General features: G+C 39.1%; 1 protein-coding gene across 2 annotated transcripts in view; it reads left to right on the top strand.

Annotated features, from left to right (window-relative positions):
• LOC144057714 (CUB and sushi domain-containing protein 3-like) overlaps positions 1 to 24,407 on the top strand; it is a 566,138-nt gene that overhangs the window by 106,836 nt on the left and 434,895 nt on the right. For both annotated transcript variants that reach the window (XM_077575584.1, XM_077575583.1), the window contains exon 4: positions 8,503 to 8,697. In XM_077575584.1, coding sequence (XP_077431710.1) covers positions 8,503 to 8,697 — 195 coding nt within the window. The remainder of the gene's footprint in view (positions 1 to 8,502; positions 8,698 to 24,407) is intronic.

The raw sequence follows: 24,407 nt of genomic DNA, 5'->3' as shown, positions 1-24,407 counted from the left end.
AGTGCTGAAGCAAATGCTGCGCATCTAGGATGTCGCTGTTCATATTTTTCAAGAGGTGTTGATGCATAAAGGCAAACATGTCTATTACCATTCTCCCTCTTTTGAAAAAGAACAACCGACACACTCGATGATTTCTCAGAAACATCAAGCAAAAACATCTTAGTGTAATCAGGAACGACAAGAGCCGCGGCTGATGACAAAAACTGTTTTAGCAGAACAAAAGAGGTCTCAGCATCAGGAGACCAATCAAGAACATGTGACAGGTTTCTCATTCCTTTTTCATTCACTAATTGTCTAAGAGAATGAGTCAGTTCCGCAAAATCCGGAACATGATGTCTGGAATAGTTGCACAGGCCCAGAAAAACATTTGTCGGTTTGGGATGGTGCAAGATGTCATCTTTGTGTGACGGAGAAATACCTGTTCCATGCTTTGATACAGTATAAGTCTTCCCAAGAAAGAAAGTCGGGCAATTTGGAGTTTGTCCTTGGAGCACTTCAGGCCCACCAAAGCCAGGTGGCTCAAAAGGAGCTGTGTAGCTTGAAGGCAGGACTCCTCGGACGGTGCAGCCAGGAGTAGATCGTCCACATACTGCACTAAAAGAACATCAGTAGGAAGTCGGAGAGGTGACAGCAGCTGTCGAATGGAAGCATTAAAAACTCCAGGAGATAACACAAACCCTTGTGGCAATCGGGTATATGAGTAACACTCATTATTCCACGTAAATGCAAAATACTTTTGCATAGACATGTCAAGAGGGATGCAAAAAATGCATTTGCAAGGTCAATGCAGGTAAAATGCGTATGTAATGGAGTAATTTGTGACAGCGCAGAATGCGGATTTGGCACCAGCATTGCAGGTGTCAAAACTTTAGCATTAATAGCTCTGAGATCATGCACCATACGAAATTTACCAGTATGTTTCTTTTCTACTGGGAGAATGGGAGTATTGTAGCTAGACCTATCAATTTTACAAAGAACCCCCGCTTTTAGCAAACCATTAATTGTCGCTGAGATGCCAATTTTCCCGTCAGGCTTCATTTGGTACTGTGGCACCCAAACGGAGTCGGGTTTTACTTCAAATGTTACTGGAGCAACTTTACAGAGGCCTACATCAGTTGGGTCAGTAGACCACAGTGCAGCAGGCAAGGTTTTTAACATGTCACCAGCAAGGTCGCTGTCAGATGTCTCCCTACCATGATGACGGTCCAAAAGCTGAGTTTCTAAAATAGACATTGAAGCAAACAAATCAGATTTAATCCAATACGCATCAAGAGTTTTGGAATATAATAAATCTGGGTGTATAGAGTGTTGCCAATCAGTTGCTTTTGTACAGGCCAGGACAAATGGACCCAAATCTTCCGCCATCTCATACCACCGAGATTGTTCTTCAGTCAGACTTATAGAAAACGCGACACCAGGCCTACCAGCGAACAGATCACCTACACGCAACTCCCAGGTGTTGTCAACAACAGTATTGAAGACCGCACTGTATATCTCATCACCACATCTGTCATAATAGAGAGTGCAATGTAGACAGTCAGATACCATATTGTATGATCTCAAATTACGAACCCAAGGAGACCAATTTTTCCAAAAAGTCTCAGTATCCCTCCAGCCGGAGGAATCAGTGTCAATCTTTGCCCAGTAGATGTCCACAGTGGCGCATGTCATGGCGTGTTGAGGTAACACTGGAAGCTGGGGGCAGACGTTTGAGGCAGAGGCACCAGCGCAGTAATAAGTATGTCCATCTGGGAACTGAAGCGTGAGTCCGTCCGGCCCTCACTGGATCAATGGTGCAGTTTTTATGAGAAGGTCCCTTCCCATAAGATTCACGGGACAGTTTGGAGCATATAAAATGTAAAAAAGAAAAAAAATGCTCATGTAAAAAAGTCTGTGTGAAGCATTGCGTGTGTAGTGGAGCTGTCAAATTTAGAATAGTTTGTTCTCCCTTGAATCCAACCAGCGAAATGACATTCGCGGTGAGCGTACAGTCAGGCGGCAATGTCATAATGGCAGAGTGACGAGCTCCAGTATCCACCATAAATGATAAGGAAGTTCCCCCTACCTCCTCCTGGAGGCTTTTGGATGTGAATTCACGGCCCAGTCATTGCGGAAACTGTCCACCATAGCCTGTACAATAGACTTCGGAAGACCTTTCAGCACAGCTGCTCTGAAAACTTGTGAATATAGTGCAGAGTCAGTTGGCAAGTGTCCAGTTTTCAACGAAAATTCCACAAGAGCACGGTCAATGAATGCCGCCGCTTCCTCTTCAGCTTTCGGAGCAAACATCAAGTCAGATATGACAATTTCCGGGATTGGGAACAATTCATCGAGAACCTCAAAGAGTGTCAAATAATTATCACGTGATAGTGCCTCACCATCCATTAAAGATGGCATTCCTGAATTAGTCATCAACACTTCAAGTTGAGAGAGAGGACAAGCGTGTGTCAAGAGCGCACGCACATCCCCCGCTGTCAAAATCTGACCTATCACCTCCCTCTGCAAAGACCTGAGACAATTCTGCCCTCCCTCAGGCAATGGGGGAAGTCTCTGTAAAAGCACGCTTAAATCAGAAGGTAAATAAGGCTTATACATAGTAGCAGAATTCCCGGTGGCTGGGTCCACTTTGGTCAACATAGCGGGTCACCGGTCACCGGCTGTTTAGGAGTACTGTCTGGTGGCCTTTCAGTCATACTAATGTCACATGGTCTTGAAACAGCCTCGACGGCACATGTCAGATGGGCTAGCTTCCTCTGTATGTCTTCAATTTGATAGCTGTTAGTCAATGCATTAGAAGCTTCACCAGTCATATCATGGTCACGTTGTCTAAACAATTCATCCCGTTCAGCCTTCAATACACGGTTTTGTTCCGTCAATTCATCTTCTGCAGCTTTTTCAAAGCGAGAAAGAATGGAACACCATTTACTACGAGCTAACTGTGGAACTTCCGCATGTCTAGTCAATTCCAAACCGAAAGCTCTCACCTGGTTCAATTTTTCCTGCGGCTCATCTCTAATAGCTAACACTTCATCCAGTTTCTGTTCTAATTGTTTCACTGAGACGTTCACGCCCGCAGCTAACGCATCCGCGGCCTGTAAAACAGAGTCGCGCGTTTGCTTCATATCAAGATTGGCACAATTCCAGTCCACTTTGAGGTTACCACCATTCACAGTCAAAACAGGTGCCTGCAAATTTTGCAGCATCTGAATAGCAGTACTATATGGTGAGTAATATATAGTAAACGGGTTTATAGGGTCATGTTTATCTCCCGTGCGAACCTCCGCGTACGATGGCAGAGCTGTTAGCTTAGCATCAGTCTCTTTGTTATCAAGATCACTTAACACAGCCATCCGAGCGATCTTTACAGAGCTACCCAAAGCTAACATTCTAGCATTAACCATCATCTGATCCACTTTCTTACAGTGTTGTCTGATTTTTCTCCCATTTGAAGAAAATATAGATGTCCCTTTTAGCTGTTTATCCAGCACTTGCCGTTTCTTCGCACAAACAAGTTCAACCGATCTCATCAAGGATACCAAACATACCATAGATTGTAACGGCGGAAACCATCCTTTTTCAGAACAAATGCGCATCCAGTCATTTAAAAAAATCTTCAATTTACTCCTCCGTCTTGCGGGCAAAGCACCTATCGCGACCTCGGAAGCGCTCCCGACTTGTGCAACCAACAACATGTTCCGAGTATGAACCAGAAGTACATTCAGGTCAAACCACTCGGTGTCACGGTCAAAAATGTCCTCCATAATGTATATTAATTATATTCAAGTCGTATTTAATATTTATCAAGTCAGTGACGTCTCACTTGTGGTACCACAATTCAATAGGTCAAAATTATTCAGCAACGTAGCTCATTACTCCCCCAAAAAATAAAAAATAACTACAGACGAACATAAAATATCTCCAAAGTGCACGGACTCACTTAATAAAATACAACGTGCCTTTGTTGAAAAATAAATACATCCGGATCCAGTGATTTCTTCACAGGTGGCAAAACTCAACAAAAACAACAACAAACAACAAAGCCGCTTGCTTCAACCTGTTCCTCGTAATGCTGCCTTACTTCAGCTGCGCATAATCCAACGTGACGGTACTTCCGTAAACAACGACCGTCACCACGTACGTGTATAGTTCATTGTCGTAGTAAAATCTAAAATCAAGGACTTCGCGTCCCTCCGTAACAAAAAACGACTTCAAACTCCACTAATACTGGTTCACTCAGATCTCATATACAATTTAGACAATTTAGAAGACGAAAACCAGCTGTAGCGATCCCAAACAGACAGAATTTCTCTACGTGGATAAACGTCTCCACTTACCGTTCAATTAATATGGCGCCAGAAATTCCATTTGTCCGTGAATGTCACAACTTGAAAACGCCAAAAACGTTCGGGGTCACCAATCTGAAAGATTACATGTATTTTTGTAATCTTTTACGTGTTCAAATAAATCATAAATGAGATCGATGAAGAAGTTCCTTGCAAGTTTTTATTTTATTTTAGAATCTTCTAAAAGACACAGAATTAAGCTCACTCAAAAATGGTGCAAAGCTCCAAGTGTGTGATTTTATTAGTGAATCTTCATCATCTTTATAGAAAAGGTTTTACATTGTGACTTGTCCCCGCCCTCCTTTGAATCCTTAGCAGAGTTGTGATATAAAGCAGATACAAGTTTCTGACAGAGTTACTTCCAGACTTTGGAGAATTTATGTTGACAGGCTTTGCCCTTGGAGAATTAGACTTCACGACCTGATGACCAGAAACTCTGACAGTATTTTAAACATACCCTTCCGATAAATCAACAGAAATCTTTTAACACATTCCTTTCTCACGGAAAGAGAGAGGACAGAGTTCAAAGAAATTATTATCACATCCTTATTCATCTAATGATTTAATTAACATAGTAATATCAATATCTACATATGTATAACTAAATTCAAAACAGTTAAAATATAAATATAAATTGAATTGTTAAATGTCAACAATATATATACATATATATATATTATGCTGAATATGCATCTCAAAACAATTGCCTATTAAATAAACGCTCGTTCCTGGTTGGCTGTTTCCTCAAGCCAGGAGGTATATGTAAATTTCACTGTGCGAACGCGCGCTCCTGATTAGTCGGTTGGTTTCACGCTCGTTTCTGGTTGGCTGCTTCCTTGACCCAGGGAGGCAAGCTACTAGTGGCGCAACGGATCACAAAAGTCATGGTTCGAATCGGATCACTGATTTGAGTCATGGATCGGTTCATTTTTCGGAACAGTAAAACAAAAAACAAACAAAAAAAATAGATAAATAGTATTTTGTCTTAATTTATTTTGTAATACGCTTTTGACCATAAAAAAAAAAAAATAATAATCAACTCAAAATGTCTAATATGGCCGTTTAGGATTAAGAACAGTGCAATATGAGGCAGATACATTCTTATTTTATACATGGTCCATGTGTAAAATAAGGTATTAATGGCTTAAAGCTGTGTTCCTAAAATCTAAACGTCTATGTTTGACATTTTGAGTTGATTGTTTGTTTTTTTCACTGGGAAAAAGTGTTTTGTAAAATAAAGGAAGCCAATGTTCTATTTATCTTTTGTTGTTGTTGTTTTTTATTAATAATGAAAAGACCTCAACGTACAATTTAAGGCACACTGCCTTCCTTTAAACGTGGAGAGTGAATTACAAAGTAGCCTTGGTCCAGAATATTGAAAAAGACGTTAAGAAAGCAAGGCAAGTACCAGCTGTCAAACTCATTTACTGTTACCAGCAAGGCATTTGTTAATGCCTACAATTAGCTGCTAGCCACTAACGAGATTTGTGCCGTACCATACGCTGATGTTGGTCGCAACTATGTCAGGGCCGGATTTAGGGGTGCATGCAGAATATTACGGGGGCGAATGGAAATGTTTGATGTGTAAAATCCGTTCAAACCCTTAAATGCATAGACGACTTTTTATGCTATCATCATATCATCCATAGGCTATATCTATCTTCTCATTTGATCCATTTGATTTGTCTTGCTATAGGCTATTGATAATTCCAAAATGACGTCACAAGTCAACATTGCGGTTTTATGCTGCGTTTGAAGTTGGATTTATCCCACTCGGAGGGTCTCAGTTCCACCCTCAAAGCGTTTGAGGCAAATATTCTGATAAATTGTTGTTCTGGTTAACACAGTAATTCCAAATAACGTTGTGTCATGTGAACATATGCCTTGTAGTTTACATTTGCCTTTAAGGCTTTGAGGGCAGAACTGACACAATCCGAGTGGGGTACATCTGATTTCCCACTTTCGTCGAATGCAGCATTTTTGCCTTGGTGAAGCGATGCACTACACTCATTGAAAAGCATTGGATTTTGGATCGTTGTAATTTGATTTCTGAGGATTATTTTTATTTGAAAATGTGATAAATTCCTGACACTACCCTCTGCATTTGCCCGGGCTTGGGACCGGCACAAAAAGGACACTGGCTAGTTGTAGGAAACCCAGTCACCACCTCCTTTCCTCACACAAGTGCGCAAACTACACGTCAAAATGTGATTTTGTAAACAAAGCAATGTATTTATCTCCGAACGGCACTTTAAAAGGCATGAGCAATGTCTTTACAAAAGGACAAAAAAATAAATAAAAACATGACATTGTACATAAAGTGCAAAATCTATAAATATAACCCTAGCCCAAAACCATGATTTCATATTAAGTGTAACTGGATGTGTGTGAGAGATGATCTTCAATTCACCACCTCATCTACTACGACTACTACCTTGCAGAATTTCCTTGTCTCCAAAATGTGCTAATAAAAATAAATGTGTTGAAAAGCCAGTTTATTTCCCTGTAAATTATGAACATGCATATTTGGATTGGTAAAAAAGCTTCTAATCTTCATCTCCAACCTGCATCCACTTATTCTGCTCATGTTTCTAGTACTCCCAGCTTCTGACAATCTGATTGGCATCTGAACATCAATGAGTTTAGATTGTGCCTTTGCAAGTTGGATCCCTGGGTCACAGTGAGGAGCTGGAGAAAGCACTATGTTGATTGATTCACCTTTTGATGAAGGCTGTGGGATATAGTGTGAAGTATCTCCATCACCAAAAAAGGCTTGCCATTATTAAAGGCAAACTTAATGCAGAGAGAGGCTGAGATGAGATTTTGAAGCTCTTCTGCCAACAGTCCCGATCTTAACCCAACTGAACAATTTGTGGGATAATTTTTAGCATGTTTTTCCTGATTAGCAACAACTCCTAATTGAGGAGCTGAATGGCATTCCCACAGCAGTGTGTGAGCAGGCTGGTAACGGTGACAGCAAGTGGAGAAGGTTGTTGTGGCTGTGATTGTTTTTCTACACACTACTGAGGCTCATGAACAAACTGGGAAAAATTGCCAATTTATCTTGTTTATTTGTTATTAATGATAGGACCTAAATCATCCAATCCAACAAAGAACACTGAACAGGAGTCAATAGCAACAGTAGAACAAGGTGTTTGCTAATAGACAGGGACCTGATACCCAAAGTCAGTTCCCTACTGAACAGTTGGGTAATCAAATCAAGAGCTCCTTTTATGAAAATGGTTAGGTAAACTATTAGGTAGGTTAGGTAGACTATTGATCAGAACAGAATATTAAATGACACTTGCCTTTAGCAGTGCTTCTCAACAACAACAACAACAAAGAAAACGAAATTAATAATAATTGGGGTACTTACGTTGGGCTATGGGCACATTAGGATTTAATTTTTTAGAAAATGGCACAATAAACCTTTACATATAAATGTTTTTAGTTTTTATTTTATTTTATTTTTCTTAAGGAACATCCTAAAATAAAACACCCACAGATTCAAGTCAATCTGCTAAAATTAATGGGAGCAGTTCTTTAAAATGTGACCTCTATAATAGGTGACAAATGGGGCAACATTTGAAAGTGTTGACACATTGTTGATTTTCAGTCTGAACAAAGTCCGGAGATAGAGATTCACACCTTGAAGTGAAGCACAGATGATAAATTGGGCAATTCACGGGAGTGCTTACACACAATGGACAAGTTAATCTGCACGCATACAGTAAATGCGCATATCCACATCCACTGTGCATTTCCGCAAATATGTCCCTTCACGCAAAATGGGACCACCCACAGAGGATGAGGTCCTACGCACATATCTTCACTCTCTTAAAATGTTAGCCCATGTATTTTTTTTGCAAAAAATATTTTTTCGCTTAAATCATCTCATCGTGATGCAAATGGTTCAAATTTTTGTGTTTCCTGAAAAATCTGAAAAAAATGACTTAGGTGATTATTTTAAGAAGGCGTCAATATTCTACATTCTTTAATATATGTTGTTTTCCTGTTCACAATTCCAGGTTGAAATAATGCCAGACCAATATAGTCAGACTTCTGTTGAGCTATTAATACAACCATCATGTTTTGAACTTTCTCTTTCTCGTTCTCTCTCGTCTCTGATTTTTTTAAATTTTTTTGTAAACTTTTCTAGAGCTCTGGAGCAGCTCATGTGGAAATCCGGGCATTCCACCTAAAGGACTACTGAATGGAACTCAGTTCAATGTAGGGGCGAAGATCCGTTACAGGTGTATCTCTGGCTACGTCCTAGATGGCTATTCATTGCTCACCTGTGTCACGAATGCAGCTGGTGTTTCAGTGTGGGACTTTCCTGTGCCATTCTGCAGAGGTAAGACTATTTAGCCCTGTCAAAATTAGTGATGTATTGTAAAAGCATTGTAAAATGATTACCAGATTGTCTGTCTCATATTAGTTTCAATATATAATCCTGCACAAGAAGTAGCTTTAAAACATTAGCCCATTTAAGATGCAAATGAACTGAGTACAGAAATAATACATTGTATTTAAAGGTGCATTGTGCAGTTTAAAAATGTAATATTAAAGCTTTTTCTACATCATGCATGCTCCACCAATACCCAGATGAGTACGAAGAGCCCTGCCTGTTTTACTTTGACTACACCTATCAGCTTTTATCTTCCCTTTATCGTAGACTGTGGGGATCCTCACACTCCACAGTTTCTTTGATGAGGGGAGGGGGGGAGTTTTTCTTACCTCATTTGAAGTCATGTCTTCGTTTGTCAACTGTGGCTGTCACTTTAAGATCGTGCACGTACTTGCACGTCCACCATGAACGAGCCTGACACAGATGCTGCAGTCACACTTTGGGCCAGAGGTGGCAGTCGCGAATAAAAAAGTGACAAACTGCACAAAGATCCTTTAACTCCTGTAGATAAAAAGGTGTTGACACTTATGGAGTGCATCCATCCATGTTTTTATGAACAAAAATTTAAGTAAATGAACGCTGACTAATATTTAACTCTCACTTCAGAGTTTTTTTAAATTTGTTTATAGAAAGGTTCTGACTTGACATATCTTGCAAAATTTTTCCATCCTTACCAGTAGGATGCTGATGTTTTAAAGTAACTCAATTATTCACGGTTCTGGTGGTAACAAAAGTGACCATAAATTAGTGTACACAAACTGAATTTCCTCAGAGCTCATCTTAGTAAAAGCTCCCCATTAAATTTATTTGAAGGTAGTGTCAATATAATTTATAATCTTTAGTAATTTAACATGAAACATGAAGCTATCTTAACTCTTTCACTGCCACTGACGTTAAAAGACGTCAAGCAAAAACCTACGGAGGGCCGCCAATGACGTTAAAAGACGTCATCCAATTTTTTTTTTAAAAAAATTTGAAACGGATGGAGGAAAGCCTTCCCCAGCTGTGTTGAAAGTTTCAAGCAGGTCTAGTGAGCCTAATGACTATTTTTGGCCCCTAGATGGCAGCAATGACTCTCTTTTGACAAGATTAGGTAGGCGTCAGCAGAAGACGTGAGGCGGGGCTAGAGTGTTGAGGGGACAATGGCTGAAGAAGCAATAATGGCAACCAGTTGCAAGCAGCTTCACGGTCGAGTCGTTTTTTTCAAAGACGAAAAGCATCGACCAACGCTATAAAGAGCACATTGATGACGACAATGATCATCATCGATGATGATGATGGTGACTCCGAGGTTGACGGCGAAGTTGGAAGCGTTGACGCGGCGGCTATGACGACGTCATAAAAGGTTCACGGGCTAGCGATGCCAACACCGGAAAACGCGGAGCACAACCGAGCACGCTCAGGCGGACACTCAGGCGGACGTTCAATCGGACGACGAAGAGTGCCCCGAGTCCAATGCATATTCATCGGAGGAGTGTGTACAGTCTGCTACTTGCTATTCCCCGGAAAAAAAGGCCGTCTGCACGCGAAACGGACAATGGAAAGTGAAAGTAATCTGTTGTGCAAACCCTGCTCCCTCTCCTTGCACGCAGGAGAGTGTTACAAAAAGAAAAACTGTATTTGAAACATCCACATAATTGTAAATAGTACCACAGTTGCACACATTTGTAAATAGTTTGCGAAATTGTTTTGTCAAATTGTTACACTGTTGAATGGAAATAAACGTATTTTGCAAACTAAAAACACTTTTTCATTGTTGGTGGTGGTGTATTACAGAAATACGAAACATGGCAGCTCTAATAAGGTGAGACTACAGCCATGTAATATAATTAGATTACTAGACCTACGATTATACAGTATATAAAAAAATACATTCATGCATTACAATATTTTTTGGGCATAATATTGACAGACACAGTCGTTTTTTAAAATGAATGAATGAGTAGTTTACCACTAGATGGCGGTGGGGATCACTGAATGTCCCTTTAAACAAAAGGAAATTTACTGTACAGTGTACATTATGTTTGGTGTGCCGGATAGGGGCAAGGACGTGATATGGTGGAGAGGGGATGTAATCAGTTGTCAATCGAATGTCATGCCAACATGTTCGGGTGGAACATTGCCCCATTACAGAAAGGATCTCAGACATGCATGCGCTTAAAGAGTGGATGGAAGCACAACGCACCCTCATCATGCTTTGTAGTCACCTGCACAATGGGGAAACCTTATAAGACTACATGGGTAGCTACATCAGGTCACAGGAGCTAGACTTTTGCTCTCGTTAGGCAGACCATTACAAGAAACGTACAATTTTTATGTTACATTTAATCATACGGTATAATGTAGCCCAAATCCTTGAGATGAATGGCGTCTTGAATTTAGCGGCACAGCTGAGAGAAAAGGCCTTCTGGAGATTTGACACATTATTCATTTGGCCCTGGAACATGTACAGCTGAAATATTAACCATCAGTGTTTTCATCTTGCCAGCGCTGTGACCGCTGTTCTTCCACAATTCGACTGAGCTTTGTGGATACCAGCTGTTGGGAACCTTTCAACCATTCTATTTTAGGTCAGATGCAATAACTAAAACATGCTCTGCTGTTTACCTTAACTCACAGTACTTGTGATTTAACTGATAATTGATAACCAAGAGAGAGTAGTAGGACCCTTAGACATTGATTAAAATTTTTTTTGGACGGCGATGCTGATGCCATTATTTGGCAGAAAAAAATCTGGTAACCAATTAACTGACCGATTATTTTACTGGCAAAACATGATTTATGAATGATGCCCTTTTACACTTGTTCTATGCCATTCTCTTCTTTCCCATGAAGAGATGACTTCAAAATAAAAAAACAGAGACGTCATTCTCACATGTTCAAACGTCATCACTGACATTACATTTGAAATGTAAGATGTACAGAGAGATAGAGTTAAATTTAAACAGGGGATAATATTAACACTAATAATGCACACTAAGCATTAATATGAATCTTATCAACATATACTTTTTGTGTTTCTGAAGGTAGAGAATGTTGATTTTTTTTTCTTATCAGGATTCGTTTAAGGTCGCAAAGACATTCACCAGACGTTCACCAACAGTTTTTCTTAAAGCAAAGAAGTTTCAACAATGTTAAAAATTTCTTGGCGACTACTCACTCACTGGTGAGTAGCGTAAATTGGGTCATTGATTATTCAAATTAATACCTGATTGATTTATTAATTGGAGGAGACTCAAGTTTAACTTTCGGAGCACCACATCATTTTTTAGATAGTTTTATCAGGATAACAGATGATAAACTCTGTAAATCAAGACGTTGAAATGATGGACGCTACCCTTAGTTTGTGAGTTATTTTTCCAGCTTAGAGGTAAATATAAATTGTTAAAACTAGGAATGAGACGGATATCCGTACAACACAAGTATCCGGTACAGATAATTCATTTATTCCATATACAAACTTAACCCGGATATAATTCCTTATTATCCGTATCCGTGCTCCAGTGCTCCTGTTTCACTGCTGCAGGCTGCATTTTTTTCTTTCTTTCTTTCTTTTCTCCGTGACGTGATTGGCCCAAGTGTATCTGGCCAGTCAGTCACACGCAGCACCCGCTCCACCCATTTTCCCCTCCGCTGCACAAGCGTCTGTGCTGCTTACGGCTTCTCATTCTTGATATGGCAGCTTGAGCTTCGTCGACGCAAGATTTTGTCTCTCCTTAATTTTCTTCAGCTTACTCGTATTTTGGTTCATATGTTTGTCAAAGTTACTTAGTGAATTTGTTTTGTTATGTAACGTATACATACGTAGGCTGTGCTTTTAACAAACTAAACTCTTTTCGTGACGCGCCTGTAACTGACACTTGCTGGCTGCCTCGGTGCAAATTACGCACACACGTACAAACACCTCTTTCTCTCTCTCTTGCTCTCTCTCTCTTTCACTTGCTCACTCACACACACACACACACACACACACACACGCACACACACACACACACGCACACACACACACACACGCACACACACACACACACACACACACACACACACAGGCACACACACGCACACAATGAATCTCAATTCTCAGACTGTTCAGTAAATATTATTCATACACATACATTTTCTAAGTTTATAAAAAAAACTTGTTCGAAAAATAGTTCTTCTTACTTTTGTGATTGAAAGCACCGATTAAAAAAAAATATATATAGCAACTTTGGATCAATCCATATCAATTTCACACTTTATTTTACCATTTATTTTAGTGTGAAAAAAAAAAAAAATTACTACCGATGTAAGCCCCCCTTATTTCCCATCAAACCACACCCACTTCTGGTTTTGGTCCTTGCTCCCTCCAAATACAGATACAGATACAGATAATTTAGATGGTTGAACAGATACAGATAGTGATGTACTCGCTCACCCCTAATTTATACAGTGTATGTAGAGCCACACTGCCCCTAAGTGGCCAAATTGTGTACAACATGAACAGCACTCCCAATAAAGGCACACACACAAACAAGGGCAAGACAATTTTAAATTGATTTTATTATATATATATACCTGGGCTCGGGTGGCCGTCATAAGCACTCAAGATTCTCGTCCACATCAACAACCGAGTCTCGAATAAATCGTTTTCTTACTTTCCCGAAAAAACACTTCAGAGTCCAACATATGAAGAATCCTATTTGATCTCAATATTTAATGGTAAATGGAGTGCTCTTAAACAGCAAAACAACATCATCATATGTTCACTAAGCCTGACATTCACTTGTTTCATTCAAACATATTGAGTTGTTGCAGTATATTACCAACGGGAAAGGTTTTTCTTATTACCCAAGATCCTGCGCCGTCACTGATGCTGTTTTGTCTTTACTTTGGTCCATTTTAAATCCACCCACGTCTTGAGTACTCACTCTTTGTAGCTTAATTCTTGCTAGCTAACGTTATGCTGTTTCTAAGGTCCGCCAGCCAGCGTCCACGTTTGTCTGTTAAGTGCATCGTGGCCAACTGCAACGGAATCTGGGTCGGTTATTGCACACTTTGATGGAATAAAACCGTTAGTAATAGTCCTCACGGCAAATGCTAGATGGTTTAGCCTGCATGCTACTTGGAGGAGTCTTGAAGTTCGTGCGTAAGTGACACCCATTGAAAAGGAATGGGGAGGGGGTATTTTTATGCATTATACATATATTTTTTTAATAATTGGCAGATTAGTCCGTAATCAGTATTTTTTTTTTCTTACAAAAATTGGTATATCGGTCGGGCCTTAGTTGCCCGAGGAGTCAATGAATGAAGTGAAAATACATTTAGGTTGACAACACAGAAGCCAAGTTGCTGCTCTGCTGTCATTTATGTACATAAAAATAAAAGCAGCAGATACTTGACGTTTTAATTTGACTCTAATGACTGCAGATAATGTGGATGGGCCCGCGGGCCCCACTTTTTCCAGATGTACGTTTAAGTCTACGTTCATCCATGAGGTCGGTGGGCATGAAAAGAATGAGCACCCAACAACAAAAAATTTACATCAAACATTTGGTGCTCAATTGACAACTACGCCAACATTTTTATGTGCACCCTTGGTTATAGTGCACAATTGAACAGTATGCATTTTTTTTGTTTTTATCCTAGTGCTTTAAAAATTGCAATAACTGTCCTGCAGTAATGCTCTTGAGAAAATGTAAAAATAATAATAAAAAAAAGTAGAAATACAGACAAATTGTTATGGAAGTGAATTTATATAGGTTGACAGCTTTGTAGTGTGCATGTAAGTTTCGTATGGATAGGATGCCAGTTTTAATTCTGTACACATCACTGCTTTTAGATAAACTGCTCTGGCCGTTCGTACTGCACAAGAAGCCTGTGACCACCCAACATGTTTGCACAAAAATCACCTGAGTGGGCAAACAGCCTTAGTGTCAAGTAGTCTTTTAAATAGTGTTTGTCTTAATTTGGTGGGTTGGAGCATGTCCCATCTGATTTTGGGCGAGAGCGAGCGGCAGAGTACACCTTGGACTGATCGCCAGCCAATCACAGGACAGTAGCCCTTTGTTTCTTAACTCTTAACCAACAATCAGATATAAAAATGATAAAGTCTTGCACCGTAATCTATAACCAACAATTTAACAATTCTAGGTTTTTCTTCAGGTGAAGTTTTACTTGTTCTCTTCAGTCTGCTACATCGTGAAACACAGTAGATTCAACCAGCTATTGCATCTCTGAGTTTAACTGAAAGTGCTCTATAGTCTTCATTAAAGCAGATGTATTATGCCATTTATCTTGTTGAATACCATGACAGATTATCCCATATTTAATCTTCAGTATGTTAAGTAAAAGAGAATTTGAAGAACTGTCAGAGCCTGCATTGCAGATTGGAATTTGTCAAACCATTCATGGACCCAATACACTGCTGAAGGTGAATGATAGAATGAATTTTTTAAGAGGGGGCAGAAGAAACAAAAAGCTGAACTGAAAGTTTAAGTTCATTTAACACAAGCCTGGTTTACATGCAGGAGCCATTTATTCTGATTAAAATGAATCCGAACGGCCAAGCTGAATGAAATTATTATTATTAAATCCATATAAACACCTCAATCGGAAGGAAAAGGCTGAATCCGAATGGAATTTCATTCAGAGTCACAGGGGTGGTATATTCCTTTTGTCAATCCGAATGAGCCCACTTTCCCCTCATCTAAAGCCAGTGTGTCCTCTGTGTGTTAGCACATGTTCTTTTGATCTCATGTCCTCTGAGACCCTGCCCTCTCTACCCACCAATTTTTTCATATAACAACACATATTGTACACCCCCCAAATCACTATTTAACCTAACTGTCTTGTAAACCCTCTGTCTTATGTTGAGTTTTTGTGTTTGTTTGTTGTTTACCCTTGAGTCCTTTTATCATATTCTAAAATGCTTATCTTCTTCAGACCAGAATTTTTGTGCACGTGGGCGTGTATTGTGTGTGACATTTGAATAACTGAGATATAAGGTAAAAAACACAAAAAATACTGGTTTTCCCATGTTTGCTCTGTACTTATAGAAGCATTCTAAAGTAGTGGTTCCCAACCGCGGTTGTTGAGAACCCCTATCCAGCCTGTTTTCCATGTCTCCCACGGCCAACACAGGTGTTTCAAACGATCAGCTAATCAGCCAGCTCTGCATGAAGCCTGCTAATGATCCTCAGCTATGTTGGGTGAAGGAGACATGGGCCGTTTCTCAATATGTATTCTTGTCCGTACTTACGTCTTGAATGGTCATCAGTCGCGGCCCAAATACTGTTCCAATTGCAAGTACGCAAAAAGCCATAAGGGTTATTTATGTTATTCTGACTGTGAGCTTCCTGGTTGTGACGCATTGGCCTAACTGTGTACCATGTGACTAGATGTTATATAATTTTGAGTAATATATTAAGTATAATTTTATATTATACATGGGATTTATCCAATTTGGGATTATATAGATGTGAGTTACAGGTTTAGTTCTGATTCTCCTGAAACTATGGTACATCTGTAAAAAAAAAAAAAAAAAATTGAATGTGTGTGTATAGTATATAGTAAATCATATTTAATATATAGTAATACATGTATATATAATATGGTAAATTGCAATAATAACAATGCACATGCCGTGCCTAGTCTGCCAGAAATGAAAGAACAAACGTGATGCTCCTTCGCTGCCATTTGTTCCTTGACGTACGAAATGCATCTTGGGATATTTTCCCAGCCAAGTCTTTCACCAAGCACCAACTGATGCATCCTTGGTTTAAGATAGCAAAAAAGAACAACATCCAGGAAATCTGTGTGGTCTTGGCTTATGCATGCTTTCAATTGGAACAATACTTGGGCCGCCATTAATGACGTCTCACGAATTCCAAGGACGTAAGTAAGGTTTTTAACCAATGTATGTTGTACAAACACATTTTGAAAAATCTAAATAGTAATATACATAAATTTAAAGCTAGTCACATGATAAAACTGTGATAAATTATGGAAATACGCTAGCGAGATAAGCGTGCGTGGGAAGTATGTTCTTGAGCCCGGGCTTACCAAGACCCGACTTGTTGCGTCACAAGAACGTACTCTGTGTGGAGTAGAGTCTTGGAGAAAGAAAGAGAGAGAGAGAGAGAGAGAGAGAGAGAGAGAGAGAGAGAGAGAGAGAGAGAGAGCACTCTTTCCATGCGGTCGTTCATTATGAGAGATTGCTTATATATGCTATGTTCATAATAGACAAGAGCGCTTGCTATTTCACAAGTAATCTATTGCGTGTAAAATTAAAATATTGCCGAAATTGAAAAGTCTTCTGCGTCATTAGACAAGAAGGCTTGTTTTCGCTACAAGGAGAAAACCGCTGTAATTGGGGGAGTTCCTAACCAGATCGACAAATCTGAGTGGAATAACGATCATGATCATATATATATATATATATATATATATATATATATATATATATATATATATATATATATATATATTTATGTATGTATACATTTTTTTAACCCCATAAGAGTCAAAAGCTAGGGAGTCTAAAATGCTTAATGTGCGTGTAAAAAAAGCTCTACAAGCTTAATGTCAGAAAACTTAAATGAATCGTCACCAAAATTCACACGCACATCTCTACTTTTATCCACTTCACCTCTGAAGATATTAAAGCAATCACCACAGTATTTGGGATTTTATGGACATTAAGCTTTTTCTACCCCATAGCCGTTTACTATAGAGAAAACGTTTAACGTGGCTTCATGTTAGAAAACTATGGCCAATCACCACCAACATTCACATGCACATTTCTTATGCCCACATCAACCACTGAAAATATCAAAACAATCAGCTCAGTATTTTGTTTTTTATGGACATTAAGCTTTTTATTCATTACGCGATATTAAGCTTATGAAGAGGAAGCCGGGAAGATGTCCATAAAATCTTAGATACCTTGAATTTTCTCCAATCTCATTTCCAAATTGATCAGCTTCTCTTCAAGCTGTTAGTTTCTCTTCTGGAGATTTTCCACCTCAGCTTTCACGTCAACCTGTTCGTGTTCCACAGTGGACACCCGTACCCCTGCTTCAGATATGCACTCTGTTTTAATAGGTTTTAGGTGAATTAATGAGTACACACTCACACGCACGCACACATGCACACACACACCCGCACATTCTCACGCACATACAAAAAAAAAGAAAAAGAGGAAAAAGAGAGAGAGATAGAGCAATGATGATGACATGTCAAATCGGTAAGATTACATAATGAACAATACTGAGCTTTCGCAAAAAAAAAGATATGCGCTCTGTACATTCAGCGACCTCCTTCCGTGTTTCCTCTATTGCTTTCAAGACACTGTCAAATCTTCCTGCAACCTCTGTCTTCAGGTTATGTATTTCTTCCAATAGTTCATCCTTAGCCAAGTGCAGTTGTTGGTCTTTACTGCCAACTGACATGTTGGCAGTGTCGATGTTTACTTCGATAGCTTCCACACTAGCTGCGGGGTTAACCTTGCTACGAGTAGTAGCTTCGTTGCTAGCAGCAATAGCTTCCTTGCTAGCGGGCTGTTTTACGCCATGTTGCCCAAAGTCTTTTAATTTAGACTGGGTTGCTTTTGAATTGTCCTTGGTCGTTATCCCACCAGCAGGCATTACTGCGTCAATGTCCACCGTTTCGGAGCGTTTTTCAGCCCAAATTTAAGGACTAAACAGGATTGTTACAGAGAGCAGGTCCGAACGTGACCTTCTAGTTCACGGCCATATTGGAAGTCCGACACCCTGCATTATTACAGAAAGAAATCAGCAAAGTGAGCGGTGTTGATTTTCCTTATTGTGGGATATTGACATATGTTTTTACATCTTGCTTTCACTTCGGAGCTCTGCTCTGCTGGTCTAGTTTCCGAAAAGCACATTAATTTAATAGAACATTGTTTTTAGTTAATAACAAAAAGAAAGCAAAATCCACCCTCGAACCATGAGTACAAGCTTCTTCCTTCTAGTATTTGCCTAAGTGTTCCCCCAGCAACTAAAAACAGATACAAGTTTGTCTGTTTTTTGTGCCTCTCTTCATTCAAGCTCTAAACGCTGCAGAGAGGAGGAGGTACTCTTTGTTATCTTTTCTGGCTACTGTAAATTGTTTACTGTTGCAAACTGCATCACTCCAGCTGCTGTATATATATGCTCTTTTAAGTTATTTTTATTGCTTATTTGCACTTTATCTATAGCTATTTCATATATGCTAACAAAGTAGTCGTTAGGTTTTTCAAATTATGCACTGTACTTGGTCCAGTGACTGTTCATGAGCTGCCTTGTTTATGTCTGAGCCCTTGATGCAATTTACTGGTCATATTTTATTTTAGTATTATTATTAATAATACTATCATTGTGGGTATATGTGACTGTTATGCTGTATGCTTGTGAACTGCTGCAAACCAAATCGCCTTACAAGGGACAATTCAATAAAGTGAAATGAAAACCTTATTTACAGTAAAACTTATTTACAGTAAAACTTATTTACAGTAAAACTAAAAAAGCCTGAAATAAAATGATCCGAACAAACACGAACGTTGTTCATAAGACGTCATTTGGGACCTGCTGATCGCAGCAGTCCATGATCTTTGTTCACATTATTCTGCTGCTTCCCCCTTTCCACAAATAACATTTGGAATGCGGTAAAAACACTTTTTGTCTCTTCCACGCCGATTGTAGCATTTGCCAATAGCCGATACACACCTAAATTAAATTAATTCCATTCCATACCAAAAATTTAAATTAAAATCCTCTTATACTACTTATTGTACATTTTCACCAAATATCATTTCACTTAATTAGATATTTAAATATCATTCAATATCATTCTACATCATTCAGTACATGAATTTTAACCACTACAATTCAATATCATTCTGTATGGTTCAATATCATTTAATATCTGTAGTAATTCCATACTTCTTTGTAATCAAGGGCAAAGACAGGATGTCAGCTTTTCTGTTTGTCATCTTTTATTCTCGTTTCTTATTCACTGTAACATTTTCGTGCGCGTTCTTTCTTACTCTCTCTTTTCTGCATCTAATCATTAACTGGTGCACGTCTTACGTCAAAAACTGAAGTAGTAGTACTAACTAACTAATTTAGCTCTGCTAATGTATGCTATAGTTTTTCTCAAAATAAGTTACAACAATATCATTTCAAATTATTCAATATCATTCAACATAATTCCATCTTTCAACAGCATTCCACCTCATTCAATATAATTATTTTTTGTTTTGCTTGTTAATTTTTCCTTTCGGACAATCATAGAGACAATTTGCAACAATCACTTTTCACATACAATTATACCCGAAAATAAAAAGGGCTAACGGGATGCTGAAGCCGAAGCTTATTAATTCCTGTTCCCAGGATGCAAAAGGACGCAGAAAATCAGAGTGATAATTCGTCACATATAGTTGTGTGGATTATCAAGTTGTTGATTGGTGCAAATGTTCGTCGTCCCAATAGTCTTTGTTGATCAAAACATTGATTTGTTCTCTTGTTGATCAGTTTGGTCCAGTAGCATTGGATAGCTAAGGATAAATGGCAGCCGGCATCCAGCCTCATATGGAGGACCAAAAGTGCCAAAATTAAATAAATGAATACACCATTAAATAATTAAATAAATGTGTCATTAATTAAATAAATGTTTCATTTATTAATTAAATATGGAATTAAATACATCAATGTGTTATTAAAAGTGTCATTAATTAATGAAATCACCTATGGTTATTTTTAAATATATATATATTATGGTTATTTGTAAATATATATATATATATATATATATATATATTATTTCTCTATTTAATACATTTTTTCATAGTCATTGTGTTGCGGCGTTTCATGAATGTATTTTATCTGTCAAACTCACCCATCAAAGTTTGGTGGGCAGCTCCTAACACCTGATTTTTCACCCTGCTCACCAAATCAAGGCAAATCCATTTCAGAAAATAAATTGATGCAGAGTGAGTAGCTAGTAAACACAATTCGATAGGCTGGGTGGCGGTATTGACCTCAATAGGTGCGTTACCATTAGACTCACATTTACGCTCTCATGAGGTGCTTTTTGAGACGTGTTGAAATGGAAGTCACTTCTTTCGCATTTACTGTAGTCATGTGACCCCGCCCGGTAAAATGAAGAAAAGGAAGAAGGAAGTACAGGGCCACTCGCTTTTGTGTTGGAATTGCTTCCTGTGGGGACAACAAGTCTTATTGAGCCAAGGCTGCCGCGGCTCCATACACGCATACTATTTATTCTAGTGACGTTCATGAGGAGCCGTTAGCCTGACGTGACCGCCTATAAGAACTGCGGCGAGATCTCGCGAGAGTCGAGGCAGGACATTACGAGAACTACACCTCAGAAGCAATTCACTCTTCAATGGAAACACCGCCAAAACTGTACGCGAAATAGTAGACATATCACTTTTATTTTTATGATGGTTTTGCACAATAACAAGCCTCGATCACTCTATATCAGCAAAAAAATCCATCACTGTAGCTGCCATGTTTCTAACCGCTTCAGGCCGAAGCAGTCGATTAGACAAGATTTGAGTGAATCAGCACCGCCCACTAACTTTGACGGGCGAGTTTGACAGATAAAATAAATTCATGAAACGCTGCAACACAGAAACATGAAATAAATACAGAAATCATTTATATATATATATATATATATATATATATATATATATATATATAATTAATGACACATTTATTTAATTATTATGGGACTGCTTGCGGAGTAGCAGCTTCGAAGCAAGCAGGCACATAATAATTAAATAAATGTGTCATTAATTATAACAATAATAATAATAATTATGGGACTGCTTGCGAAGCAAGCAGGCACATATTAGTATTCTACCTAGGACAGTGGTTTATTTTTGTCGTTATTATTATTATATATTATTCCACGATTTTTCCGCTAAAATGCGGCCCGTACCGTACATCGCACCGGCACAAATGAGGTATCAAACGATGCGGCTCGATCTGACTTGCTGCGCTATTATTTTTCTAAGAATTCCCAGTTACCTTGGCGACGCTATTCCCAAAAAACTCCCAAATTAACTCCCCATTGGGAATGAATGGGAAAAAAATCACACTTCAAGCACCTTTTTCCAAGACACGCTGCGCGCGCATACGTTATCCGACCGATACGAATTTTAGCTCATTTTGTAGGAATTTTTCCCATCTTTAGCTCAGTGTCGAAATCTTTTTTAAGGAATGAAAGCCTTCCCCCCCTGTTCGGGTTCAAAGACAGTGGCTGAATTAGCTTTCTCACACACTCTGTTGGCTAATTAGCCATCCAGTGCCGGGAACCAAATAATGTATTTGAAAAAATTTCACTTCAACTCGTCACCATGGCCACAATCTTTTGTCACTAGACGTCAAATTCTCACATTTTGTAGTCACGAGTGTCTTCTTTCAGACAAACTAACTTTTATTTGGTTAAGGTGTCATTTAGTACCTTTATTTTCCCTTTAAGCTCGGACAAGTCGGACCAACTCGCCTATCTCTGCCATGTTAATTTCAGGCGCCTTCCTCTCTCCATTTCTGATAAATCATAAGTTTTCAACCTGCTCTCATTTGGTCATTTTTTATCCGATTAAGAAAATGAGAACATGCTCGTGTTCCCCAAACCCTTGCCGTTCTAACGAGCCCTTTCTTGAATCTGTATCTTCAACCGTTAAGTCGCGAGAGGCTTTTGTTGAAGGGGTGCTTCTCTCATTCAATCTCAATGCAATGTGGGTGCGTGACGTCACTTCAACTCGTCACCATGGCCACAATCTTTGCTCACTAGACATCAAATTCTCACATTTTGTAGTCACGAGTGTCTTCTTTCAGACAAACTAACTTTTATTTGGCTAAGGTGTCATTTAGTACCTTTATTTTCACCTTAAGCAAGAGAAGTTGGACTAATTCGCCTGTCTTGTACATGTTAATTTCAGGCGCCTTCCTCTCTCCATTTCTGATAAATCATAAGTTTTCAACCTGCTCTCATTTGGTCATTTTTTATCCGATTAAGAAAATGAGAACATGCTCGTGTTCCCCAAACCCTTGCCGTTCTAATGAGCCATTTCTTGAATCTGTATCTTCAACCGTTAAGTCGTGAGAGGCTCTTCTTTGAGGTGTGCGTCTCTCATTCAATCTCAATGCAATGTGGGTGCGTGACGTCACTTCAACTCGTCACCATGGCCACAATCTTTGCTCACTAGACATCAAATTCTCACATTTTGTAGTCACGAATGTCTTCTTTCAGACAAACTAACTTTTATTTGGCTAAGGTGTCATTTAGTACCTTTATTTTCCCTTTAAGCTCGGACAAGTCGGACCAACTCGCCTATCTCTGCCATGTTAATTTCAGGCGCCTTCCTCTCTCCATTTCTGATAAATCATAAGTTTTCAACCTGCTCTCATTTGGTCATTTTTTATCCGATTAAGAAAATGAGAACATGCTCGTGTTCCCCAAACCCTTGCCGTTCTAACGAGCCATTTCTTGAATCTGTATCTTCAACCGTTAAGTCGTGAGAGGCTTTTGTTGAAGGGGTGCTTCTCTCATGCAATCTCAATGGAATGTGGGGCGCGTGACGGCTCCAAGTCAAATGTGCGTGCGTGAATGTGCATGTTTCTTAAAGGGACAGTAAGATACTTTTAGTTGATGTTGATTATAGTTAACTTCCACATTTCTTGAGCGATTCCAGTGGTTTAAATTTTAAACTGTTCAGCTCATTTACATTTTTTTATGGACAGTAAGATACTTTTAGTTGATGTTGATTATGGTTAACTTCCACATTTCTTGAGCGATTCCAGTGGTTTAAATTTTAAACTGTTCAGCTCATTACCAAAGAGTCAGCAGTCCCATTCAAAATTTCCGCGGGAATTTTTAATTATTGTTATTCTACCTAGGACAGTGGTTTATTTTATTTTATTATGGGACTGCTTCGCTGCTGCTCCGCGCGGAGCAAGCAGGCACATATTGTTATTCTACCTAGGAGAGTGGTTTATTTTATTTTATTTTTTTTATTATTCCAGCGATTTTTCCGCAAAAATGCGGCCCATACCGTAGATCGCACCGGCACAAATGAGGTATCAAACGATGCGGCTCGATCTGACTCGCTGCGCTATTATTTTTCTAAGAATTCCCAGTTACCATGGCGACGCTATTCCCAAAAAACTCCCAAATTAACTCCCCATTGGGAATGAATGGGAAAAGAGAAGAGAAGATCACACATCAAGCACCTTTTTCCAAGACACGCTGCGCGCGCATACGTTATCTGACCGATACGAATTTTAGCTCATTTTGTAGGAATTTTTCCCATCTTTAGCTCAGTGTCGAAATCTTTTTTAAGGAATGAAAGCTCCCCCCCCCTGTGCGGGTTCAAAGACAGTGACTGAATTAGCTTTCTCACACACTCTGTTGGCTAATTAGCCATCCAGTGCCGGGAACCAAATAATGTATTTGAAAAAGTTTCACTTCAACTCGTCACCATGGCCACAATCTTTTCTCACTAGACGTCAAATTCTCACATTTTGTAGTCACGAGTGTCTTCTTTCAGACAAACTAACTTTTATTTGGCTAAGGTGTCATTTAGTACCTTTATTTTCCCTTTAAGCTCGGACAAGTCGGACCATCTCGCCTATCTCTGCCATGTT

This window comes from Vanacampus margaritifer, chromosome 9 (assembly GCF_051991255.1).
Source record: "Vanacampus margaritifer isolate UIUO_Vmar chromosome 9, RoL_Vmar_1.0, whole genome shotgun sequence".
NCBI lineage: Eukaryota > Metazoa > Chordata > Actinopteri > Syngnathiformes > Syngnathidae > Vanacampus > Vanacampus margaritifer.
Note: the sequence above shows the minus strand (reverse complement) of the source record. Positions and strands in the feature narration are given on the sequence as shown.